Genomic DNA, 11,887 nt, shown 5'->3' with positions numbered 1-11,887 from the left:
ACATGTACTAAAATAAAAGAGTAGCTGCACTGTCTGTGAGATGAAAGCCTAAAAAGTGGAAAGGGATCCCTCTGTATCCCTTCCACCTAATCCTACCAATCAACAAATCCGGACTCTTGAAATTTGATTCAACGGCTAAAAACATGAGGCTCATTTAAAAGTTATAATAATTTTTGCCGTTGGATCAAATTTTAAGGGCCCTGATTTGTTGATTAATAGGATTAGGTGGAAGGGATCCGGAAGGATCCCTTTCCCTAAAAAGTTCCTTCTCCCATCTACAATCTCAAGCATGATTACTCCGAAGCTAAAAACATCTAGTTATGGAATAAATCTTGCCCATAGCATATTCGAGAGCCATGTAACCGCTAATTGCACGTAAAATATAGTTGCAATCAAAGATGAGTTTCAAAGTCATATATATATATATATATATATATATATATATATATATATATGTAAGTTGTTTGAGATGATTAATCCTAGAGGGATAATTAAGTTGAAGAAACTTACTAAGTACCGACAACTCTTCTTGTGTTTCCTTCAATTTCATCATAAACTCCAAACATCCTGGCCATCCCAAGGTATGATATTTTTGGATTCATATTAACAACTAATAGGATATTGCTCGGTTTCAAATCGCTATGTACAACTCTAAGACTTGAATCTTCGTGAAGATAGAATTCCTCGGGCTATTCCTCCTATTATCATGCAACGCCTCGACCACAGTGCTAATTAACACAGTGCTGATTAACAAAACTATTACATGCTAATGCAACAAATTAACAATATGCTTATTCTAATCCAACATTTTATCTGATCGAAGTTTGTTTCTGATCCGACACATCTCAGCCACAGCATCAGTGATGTCCAATCTTTCTCTAGGCAACTCTGCAGAGCAGGCAAGGCCGATTTCCAAAATTGAAATCAAGCCTTCTTCAAATTTGATGTGGATCTTTGTGCTAGCCTTAGTAAAACATTGGTCTGCGCTCGTCTCCCCTTCCTCTTTTTCCTGAACAAGAACAGGATCCACAATCTCTACCACGTGCTTAGGCAGAGCTACCTTGACAAAGTTGTGGAGATTTGAAGTTCCTTGAAACAAGTCACTGGTTGGCCTCTTTCCAGTAAACATTTCCAGCAAGAGGATGCCGTAACTGTACACGTCACCTTGTGTCCACACTTCATGTCCCATACCATACTCTGCATTTATACAATTTGTTTAACAGTCTAAATATCTGCTCAAGGCCCTACTAAAATATTAAGGAAAACAGATTAAGGTGAGAAGAAAGTAAGTACTCACCTGGAGGAGTATACCCGATTGTTCCTTTTACTTCAATGGAGCTTGATTGATTACCAAAACCATCTTCAGGAGTTTTTGGAAGGAATCTCGCCAACCCAAAGTCACCTACATGTCCAATCATATCATCATCGAGAAGAACATTGCTGGGTTTGAGGTCACAATGAACTATTGGCACGTGACACTGATGATGGAGATAATCCAATGCCATTGCAACATCTATAGCAATGTTCAACCTCTGAGAAAAAGTTAAGCCCTGTGGCCTCTCATTCATCTCAATACTTGTCTGAGTTGGATGCAACCATTCATCTAAGCTCCCATTCACCATGTACTCATAAATTAAAGCCTTAAAATCACAACCACGATAGTCAGATCCTGAGCATGTAGAAAGTACCTTCACAAGGTTGCGGTGTCTAATATTTTTCAAGGCCTCACACTCAGCTGTAAAACTTTTGGAAGCCCCATGAGCAAAAAGGTTGAGTACCTTGATGGCAATGATTGTTTCCCCTTGATCAAGTAATCCTTTGTAAACTGACCCAAAACTTCCTGTACCAATCAAGTTGGCAGAAGAGAATCCATCAGTAGCTTTAAGAAGACTTTGGTAAGACATCTTTGGAAAAATTTCAGAATCACTTGAAGGATGCTCCTTCTTTACCCTCTGAAAGCAACAAACGTACAAAAACGCCAATGAAAAAGTGACTCCAGAAAGCCCACAAAGGAGAGAGATTACCAGTTTCAAGGTTAGGTTCAACCTTCTCTTGCTGGAATGTCGAAATTTGCATTTTGGCAATTTAAACTCTGGTATGCCCCCACAGAGCTTTGTATTCCCTTGGACTGATGTGGCAGTTGCATTCTGAAAAACTCCTTCAGTTGGTATGACTCCCTCTAAATTGTTATAAGACAAATTCAAAGATTGTAGAAATGTAAATTGCTCCAAGAATTTTGGAATTGTGCCTGACAAGTTGTTGCGAGCGAGAGATAAGAATTCAATACCTCTTAGTGAACTCATATATGATGGAATTGTCCCTTGGAAGAAGTTCTCTTGCATGTCAAGATATTGTATGATTTTGCAACTTCCAAGACTTGCTGGAATCTCACCAGATAACATGTTTCCGGAAACATCAAAATGCTCTAGATTTATCAAATGTCCGACTTCCTTGGGAACAAAGCCAGTCAAATGATTTCGAGATAAATCCACAAAAATATACGAAGAAGACAGACCACCAATGACTTCGGGAGATATGGTACCACTTAAATTGTTTCTGCTAAGAGATAAGATCTCCAAGTTGTGACACTTGGCCAAACTTGAAGGGATGCTGCCTTGAAGGTTGTTATCCTCTAGATATAGATTAGTTAATCGACTTAAATTTCCGAAAGAGGATGGAACAGTCCCAGAGAGAGAGTTCATGGCCATACCAACTTGATATAATTTGGGGAGCTTTCCTATTTTGGGGGGGATGGGACCTGCAAACTGGTTGCTAAATATCATTAGGCTTTCCAGGTTATGCAGATTTTCCATCCCATTTGGGATAGTGCCAAATATATCATTCTCGGCTATAGCAAAAGATACAAGAGAAGAAGATAGGTTGGCTATGCATTGAGGCAACGTACCACGAAATTTGTTTGAATTGATATACAAAGATTGTAAAAGGGTGGCATTAGTCAGATCGCAGAGAAAGCTCATGTCATCACCAATTCCCCCGCTTACAAGATGGTTATAAGCAAGATTAAACCTCCCGAGCTTGTGTAAATTTTTCAAAGAGGGAACTTCTCCATGCAATTGATTAGATCCGAGTCCTAGCTCAAATAGATTAGAGGCATTAGATATTGAAACGGGAATAGTTCCACTGAATTGATTCAAACCAATGGCAAAGGTTCGCAGTCTTGGATAGGCAATGCCTAAGTTTGAAGGAAAAGTGCCATGAAGTTTGTTTTCTACGGCAGCAAAGGTTTCGAGATAAGAGAGATTGAAAACTGAGGAAGGGAACATACCAGAAAATTCATTTTCATCCAATCCAAGAAAATAAAGATTGGTCAGTCGACCAAAGATATCTGGAATACTGCCACCAAAATTATTAAAAAGTGTAGCAATCACTTCAAGAGATGACAAATTGGCAAAAGAGAAGGGGATTCTTCCTCTAAAGTTGTTGAAGTCAATAACAAATTCTTTTAGCTTTGACAAGGTGCCAAGCTCCTTAGGGATACTACCTTCTAACGAATTGAAGCCAACATATATCCGGTTGAGTTTTGAGCAACCTGATAAATTAGCGGGAATTTCTCCACTCAATGAATTATTTTGCAATACCAAACGTTGCAGCCTGCGCATGCGGCCAATTTCTGGAGGAATTTGATGGCGGAAGCTGTTGTTTATGAGACTAAACACTCTGAGGAAGCTCAAATTTCCAACATGTGGTGATATAGAGCCTCCAAGTTTCAAGGACCGCAACTTCAACATTGTGATCCTCTTGTGGCGGTGACCACATGTAACACCGTACCAATGGCAAAAGTGGATGGTTTCGTTCCATGAAGTCATGATACCAAAGGGGTCACTGGTTATCCTGGCCTTGAATTCAAGCAAGGCCAGTTTATCTGTCTCATTTGATCCGGCGAGGCCTGAACTAAGACATGAGGTAAGAACAACAACATGGATGCAAAAAGATGAGAAAAAGAGAAGTGATGAAATAAACTTGTAAATCCCCATGGTGTGTTTGGGTGAGCTAAGGTTGTCTAGTGTGTAAGTTGTGGTTGTCTAGCTGCTTGAGGATAACCCAATTTATAAGCATGCATCTTTTGGTAAATAAAGGTCGCTGATTTTCAAACACACTATTTATTTCCAGTCATCGAACTAGATAAATCAAGTACAAACAATGAATATGATTAAATATTGGCAGCGAGAGGCTAAAACGGATGTGCGTGTATCAGTTCCTTAAACATGTACAGACTACTAGTCAAAGCATTACTGGAATTCTAAAGAGAGTTGACGTGTAGAGCTAAGATGGAATTCTAGACTAATTAGAGAATTGACTAGTTTTCTTCGCAATTTTTTTTCGACAGAAAGTAGTTAAGGTTCTACTATAAAATCAATTGGTAATATGAGGAGTAGTTAAATTACTTTTAAGCGTTTGCATCACTAGTAAAAAAAAACCCTTGTGCTACGAAATTTTGCGCGACGAAACACACATCGTCGCGCAAAGTCTTGCGCAATGAAACTTTGCGCGATGAAAATTTATTAAAAACTTTGTCCCGTTACTTGATCTCTGAATGTTTGTTTGTTTTTTTAATGTTTTTTGGTGTATATGATCTCGAAGTATATGCAAACAAGTTCGACGGTTGGATCATTGAAACTAGTTTCGTAGAATGCATATCCCATAAAAAAGATCAAATTTAGTCATTGTATTCATATAGGGTCAAGGAGTGTAGTTGTAAAAAATCATCAAAATCAGAGTTAAAATAACCGTTAAATCGTGATTTTTTGTTTATAACCGTCGAAAAGTTTTGTCCCATTACTTTATCTCTAAATGTTTGTTTTTTGTGATTTTTGGTATATATGATCTCGAAGTATATACAAACAAGTTTGACGGTTGGATCGTTGAAACTAGTTTTGTAGAATGCATATCCCATCAAAACAATAGATTCACTAACACTTAAAGAGTTTATTTATATTTTCATTATGTATAACATCACTAGTGTAAGTATTTTAAATTGAAGATCGAATTCAGTCATTCTATTCATATAGGATCAAGAAGTGTAGCTGTAAAAAGTCATCAAAATCGGAGTTAAAATAACCGTTAAATCGTGATTTTTCGTTTATAACCGTCGAAAAGTTTTGTCTCGTTACTTGATCTCTGAATATTTGTTTTTTGAGATTTTTGGAGTATACGATCTTGAAGTATATACAAACAAGTTTGACGGTTGGATTGATGAATGGTGTGTGTATATATATATATTAAGTAACTTTAAATTTATTTATTTTGTACGTATAACACTTAAGAATTGAATGATATATATTTATTATGTAGCTTTAAATTTATTATTATAGTACGGATTGGGTTTTTGTTAGAAAAATATAATATTGTGGGTTTTATATAAAAAAAATTGAATTTGAAGGGAGTAAAGTCACATTTTCAATAAATTTTATTATTTTCTTTTTTATTATTTATAAAAATTATTTTTATAAATTTTGCGTCGTCGCGCAAAATTCTTAAATTTGGACGGGAGCCAAAAATGGGATGAGGGAATTTTTTTTTAAGACTTTGCACGACCAAACTCTAAAAATTTGGGTGGCCACCAAAAATGGGACGCGGGAATTTTTTTTTAATTTTTTTCAAGTGGTTGCGCAAAACTCTAAAAATTTGGGCGGGCACCAAAAATGGGCTGCGGGAATTTTTTTAAATTTTTTTTAGTGGTCATGCAAAACTTTGCGCGACCAATTTTTCGTTGCTCAAAACTTTGCGCGACCAATACTTCGTTGTGCAAAACTCTAAAAATTTGGGCGGGCAAAAAAATGGGACGTGGGAGTTTTTTTTAAAATTTTTTTTTAAGACTTTGTGCGACCAATATTTCATCGCGCAAACTCGTATCCTTCATCTCGCAAAGTGATACGGTTTTAAAACCAAAATAACTCCTCCACAATTTTCTCAATGTCTTTCTCTACTCTTACCTCTCCTCTCTCTTTCCCTCTCCCCAAATCCGACCCTCTCTCTCACACTCACTCCTCTCACTTAATCTCTCTTCTCTCTCTTCACTACCTGTCACTCTCATTGACTCTCTCATCTCTCTCTCACTATCTCCTCTAATTCTCTCACACTTGCTCCTCCCTCTCATTCTCACTCACTCTCAATCTTTCCAAAATGTATATTCTCCCCACATTTTAATTTTTTTTCATTAATATGTGTTTTTGGAGTTAGTTTTGAGTTTGGTGCAAGGTTTGGGGTCGAGTATAGGATGAGGAGTGGAGTTTGGGGTCGGATTTGGGGTATACCAATTTTAGTGGAGATTATGCCAATTTTTTGTTATTTGACCATATATATATATATTTGTAGGGAATCATCGAGACTTTGACGGCTAAAGTTGAGGATTAGGACGCTATCGAAACATATCCCCCACCACCACCACCACAATAGACTTGTATTAGAATTTTATTATTGTACCTTGTTAATTTATGTGTACATTTTGAATATATTATATATATATTGGATAATTTGATCACTATTTTTCATATGCAATTTTATTTTGAATATGTCAATTTAAATTAAAGTATTTAAAAAAAATAAAATCATACAATTAAATTAAATTAAAAAAGTAAAAATTCAAAAAATCTTGCACTACCAAATATTTCGTTGCGTAAACAATTAATATAATTAAATTAATATAAGAGAAATAATAAAACAAAAAGTCAAAAACCTTGCGTGCCAAAATATTTCGTCGCGCAAAATATTAAATTAATTAAAATATTTTAAAAACAAAAATTTAAAATTTAAAATATTTCGTTGCATCAAGCTTTGCGCGACAAACTACTTCATCGCGCAAAGATACTTTGTGAGACAAACTAATTCGTCGCGCAAAGTAGCTATGCGTGATGAAGATTAATTTTCGTCGCGCAAACCCTATCGTCACAAGCTTTGCAAGACGAAACATGCGCGACCAAAATTTCGTCGCAAAAGGTTTTGCGCGAAGAAATTGTACTTTGCGAAACAAACTTATTTCGTCACGCAAAGTGTTTTTTGTAGTAGTGCATGGTCCCTCATTTTCTCGATGTGGAATTGATACTCTCAACAATCATTACATAAGTTCGGGGACATCCATGACTTTTCTCCCATCTTAAGAGAGAACACAAGGTGTATATAGAAAAAGAGTTTGAAGCATTTTATTTTCATAAAAATAGAAAAATATAGGGTTTGTAGGAAATCAATTTTTTTAGGTAGTCGTAAATGTTATATATTATCACTCCTTCAAACTAAAACAGTGATAGAGTGCACTCGTTTTCAAATATGTTGTCCCGTATGTCAACAGAATTTAGTTTAATTTTGTATGTTGAACAAAGTAACTTTGATGTTATCTTTCTAAATAGTGTTGCATCTAATTCCAACTTTCGTTAGTGGAAGAAAAAATATGCCCTAATAATTCTCTCTTGGTGTTGGGAAATTTCATGCATTGCGTTTTAAATCAACCATTAACGACCTAGTGCGTTTGGAAAATATTTTCTGCATGACTTTTCTATCTACTTCAAACTTAAAAGTTGGGGAAAATAAGTACTTGCTGTTAGGGTTTGCAATGTCTGCTGCTACATACTTTTGCAATTAGATGGCAAGTTCTTACAATTTGAGTTGAAAATATTTCAGATTTTTCTTCATGTTTCGGTCCTTATTTTGATCGAAGTTAGAATCGAAACAAAGATTAATTAGATAGGAAATATATATGAAGGATTATTCGTAACATCTTTTCAAAATTGCAGAAAGAACAAATAATTGCTTAACAAATCTCAATTATGTTTCAGAGTTCTAAAAAAGAAATTGTTACTAGTACTCCAAAAATCTTATTCTAGACTCTTCACAAATGTTTTTTTTTTTCAAATTATAAAAAGTTGGAGTGCAGAATGAGATTTTGGAGTGTCAATAGCAATTCCCTTTGAAAAAAGAAAGAAAAGTTGATAAACCTCTCTTCATCACAAAGAGCTTGTTTACTTCGTCAATTAATCCGGCTAGTCTTCCTTATCGCATTAATCAAGGTGTTGATAAACCCCCTGCTTCATTAGCGAGTTCATTAGCTTATCGGGACAGAACTCGCTAAATTTGCTCTTTCCATCTACCCCAAACCTTGAGTTATCAAAATGTATGTAGCTATGTCTGTGGGGAAAACCTCACTGAAGTAGCCCTTCTTGGCAAACAAACTCATTATAGAAAGGCATAGAAGTATAACGACTCAACTGGACGAAATAGTAAATCGACTTCAGACAAGTTATCAACTATACTGTTTATATTGATCAAGAAAATCTGAAAACTTCTACTTTCACATAAGGCCATCTCCAACCGAATGAAAGCTAGATGACTCGTTTTAACTCTTTGTCCCTCTAAGAAATTAATATTTTAATGAAAAGTGCATGATCATATTTCTTACCATCTCCAACCAAGGGGCTAGAGGGCCATAAGCCAAACACAGCCCTGTGACCAAAAACCATCTCCAACCGAGGGCCAAAGAGCTATAGTATGGAATGTGAAGAATTGAAATAAAATGAGGTAAGATAGTATGAAATGATGAAAAATATGTGAGAAATAGTGTAGGAAAAAATTAGAAATTAAAAAAAAAAAAAGTGGGCTGAGCAAAAAAAGAAAAAAAAAAGTGGGTTGGGCAAAAGAAAACCCTAAACCCTAAACCCTAAAGTGGGCTGGCTGGCTGAATATGGCTAGCTCACTGGCCTGATTGATTGGTTTTGACCTGGTGGGGCCCACAAGTTCTTTGGCCTAGCCTTCGGTTGGAGACGGTTTTCATGTTATTTCGGACTATTTTCGGCCCTATGACCCTCTGGCCGGATCGGTTGGAGATGGCCTAAGGAAATAAGATTATTACGTACATGCTAATACTTAATAGTATCAGTTTGCTTATTCTAATCCAACATTTTATCTTTTTTGATCCGACACATCTCAGCCATAGCATGAGCGATATGTCCGACCTTTCCCCAGGCACATCTGCGGAGCATGCAACACCAATCCCTAATTTTCCAAATTTTAGTTATTTAAATTCCTAATTATATGAATTTTTGTTAGTTTAATTTAAATTAATTTATATAGTTTAATTTAGATTAATTTATATGGTTAATTGATATAGTTTAATATAATATAATTAGTTAGTTTCTATTGACAAATTATGAGCGACATTAGTATCGTCTATTATCTAAAATGATTTAGTTGTCTGGATTTTTTTTACTTTTTGCCCTTTTTAAATTTCGTCCTTCTCCCTATAATTTCTGACTTCGCCACTAACAGTGTCTAATATTTTTCAATGTCTCACACTCATCTTTGAAACTATTGGAAGCTCCCATCAAACGGGGCAGAATTCCTTCATGGCAATTGTTGTTTCACCTTGATCAAATAAATTATTTATAAACTGACCCAAAACCTCCCGTACCAGTCAAGTTGGCAGAAGAGAATCCTTCAGTAGCTTTAAGAAGACTCTGGTAAAGACAACTTTGGAAAATTTTCAGAATCACTCGAAGCAACCTTAGACTAAGAGAGTACAACTGACTAAGAAAGCATCAATGGAATTCTTAGACTAAGTGAGTTGACTAGTCTAGAGCTAAGATGGATATCAACATCCATCACAATCCTGACAACTTTCTTTGCCCCTCTTTCTCTCGGCAGATTCTTGTGTATCAGCGAGGCATACCTTCGTATGAAAAACATCTCTCTTTAAATAATCTGACATGTTATGTGATCATGTACGTTGTCAAACTAGAATGGTAATAGTATGAACTCTTTCTTCAATATGTGGTCCAAATTCATGTAATTCAGATACTTAAACAAGTAAAAGAAGATAAGTTAGATATCAAAATAGAGTAATTTTCTACGAGGTTTAATTGTATCTAATTCCAACTTTTGTTAGTGGAAGAAAAGGATGCCCAATAAGTGTCTCTTCGTGTTGGAAAATGATGCAAGGAAAAACAAAAGTATCTCGAAAAGATAGGGATAGAACCTATGAATCACTCAATCAGGGCAACAGAGCTTGCTCGACATTGCTAATCGTAGATTCACTCAATCCGGTTAAGCCAAATGCTTAAGAGAAAATTACTCTCTTCTTAGATAAATTTTAATTCACTTGTTCACTAATGAACAATGATTAGCTGCCAGAGAGGTGCACATTCACTTTCTAAATTTCTAACATATTAGTTGATTCTTCTTAACAATGTAATCGAGTATCATGTATAGAAGACTTCCACATTCTTTCTTCAAATGGATATGGTCGAAATGACACATGACCCAGGTGTGCAAGGCTTCTCTTCTTCAAATATTTTCAACTAAATCACCACGATAAAGAAATTTATCCCATATATAATTATGAATTTCAAAGTAAGGATTTTTTGCTTACTATAGAAGTTGAGAATTTAAGTATGAATTTACCACCTCGTTCATAAACTCTAAAGTTTCCTTCACATACACAATCTTGACTTGGTGCTCAACCCTAGGTTCAAAAATCTTATTGATCTAGTGAATAACAATATCAACTTCTAAGAAATCATACAAATTTGAGGAGTATAACTTGCTTACCTCTCTACCATCCTCATCAACTTCATTTACAGAAGGATGGTTGACTTCATCGTTATCAACATGCTCATCAATTGGTGGTGAATTCCAATCGGCGAAACTAATTTCTTTGACAGTGTGATCTTTTAACAGATTGTAAATCACAACCATGGTCTTCAAACGCAGCAGAAAACCTACTCTAATGCCACTTGATGTAGGGAAAAACCAATGTATCTCGAGGAGACAGGGGATAGAACCTGGGAATCATTCAACCAGGGGCAATGGTGCTTGTCAACGTTGTTAATTATGGAATCACTCAACACGACCAAATCAAATGCTTGTTTTTTTAAGGAGAAAAACACTCTCTTCTTAGATTAATTTTTAAATCACTAATTCACAAACTTAAGCTTACATATGGAGCCCTTTGAATAAGGAGATACATTTCATTGATACAAGAGATAATTAAAACCAAGGAAAACCTCTTGTAGTTACAATGACCTAATTAAGATAGCCTTAATCACTTTGTTTTTAACAAACGATATTATCTACACTAAAGAAGTGGGGGAATGGACTAAAGCCTAACAATGGGCTAGCAATAATATGGTTCAAATTTTCCTTTGATAAGAATCGAGCTCAATATCTCGCATTTACAAGTGAAAATGAATACCATTAGACCGTAAAGTGTTCATTTCACCGAAATTTACATGTTTACACTTGATATTTCCAAGGTAAAAGAAACCAATGAGATACAAAATTGTCTAAACCTTGAAATGAGAATCTGATATGGGGTTGAGAGATCATAACATATGAACGTGCAAGAATTAGAAGTCGGTTTTCCATATTCGAATTGCTTTTGAATTCAAGGCATTTTTCACTTCTATTTGGGCGTTTGAGTGCAAAGTGCAAACAAATAAAGAATGAATCACGATTGAAAAACCTAACTATTGTATGGAGAACCTAATCTCATCTGCATCCTCTTTCAGAGTTCGATTGGCTGCACTATTCCCAGTTTACCTCTTTTCCTTTCTTAACTTCAGAGTTTGTCACCCAAATAATTTACTTTTAAGAAGGCAAAAAATTGTAAAATACTATGAATCAACCACTGAATGTATATGAATGGTTGAAATTTAAAGGTTATTAGAAGGGAAGCCGAATCTGTTTGAGAGGATCCGTACCATTTTAAGAGTTTTCATATGCATATGCATTTGAGATTCCAATTTCTTCTACATATTCTGCTATTAGACGGAAAGTTCTCACAAAGGCGGTTAGAAATATTTCTGATTTTTCTTCATGTTTAATTCATTTTTTCTATCAAACTTGGAATTGAAACAAGAATGAGACGAGAATTATATTTTGG

At 35.4% G+C, this 11,887-nt stretch overlaps 1 protein-coding gene across 1 annotated transcript; it reads right to left on the bottom strand.

Moving 5' to 3' along the window:
* Window positions 1-704: 704 nt before the first annotated feature.
* Window positions 705-10,701, bottom strand: LOC126630196 (probable LRR receptor-like serine/threonine-protein kinase At3g47570). Its single transcript, XM_050300311.1, has 6 exons — window positions 10,555-10,701; window positions 10,408-10,491; window positions 8,411-8,492; window positions 2,236-3,907; window positions 1,298-2,163; window positions 705-1,197 (listed from the first exon to the last, which is right to left on the bottom strand). The coding sequence occupies exons 1-6, from the start codon at window positions 10,699-10,701 to the stop codon at window positions 797-799; spliced, it is 3,252 nt and encodes a 1,083-aa protein (XP_050156268.1). The 3' UTR covers window positions 705-796.
* Between the last annotated feature and the right edge of the window lie 1,186 nt (window positions 10,702-11,887).

Source organism: Malus sylvestris, chromosome 7, assembly GCF_916048215.2.
Source record: "Malus sylvestris chromosome 7, drMalSylv7.2, whole genome shotgun sequence".
Classification (NCBI taxonomy): Eukaryota; Viridiplantae; Streptophyta; class Magnoliopsida; order Rosales; family Rosaceae; genus Malus; species Malus sylvestris.
The sequence above is the reverse complement of the archived record's forward strand: the minus strand, read 5'-3'. Positions and strand labels throughout refer to the sequence as shown.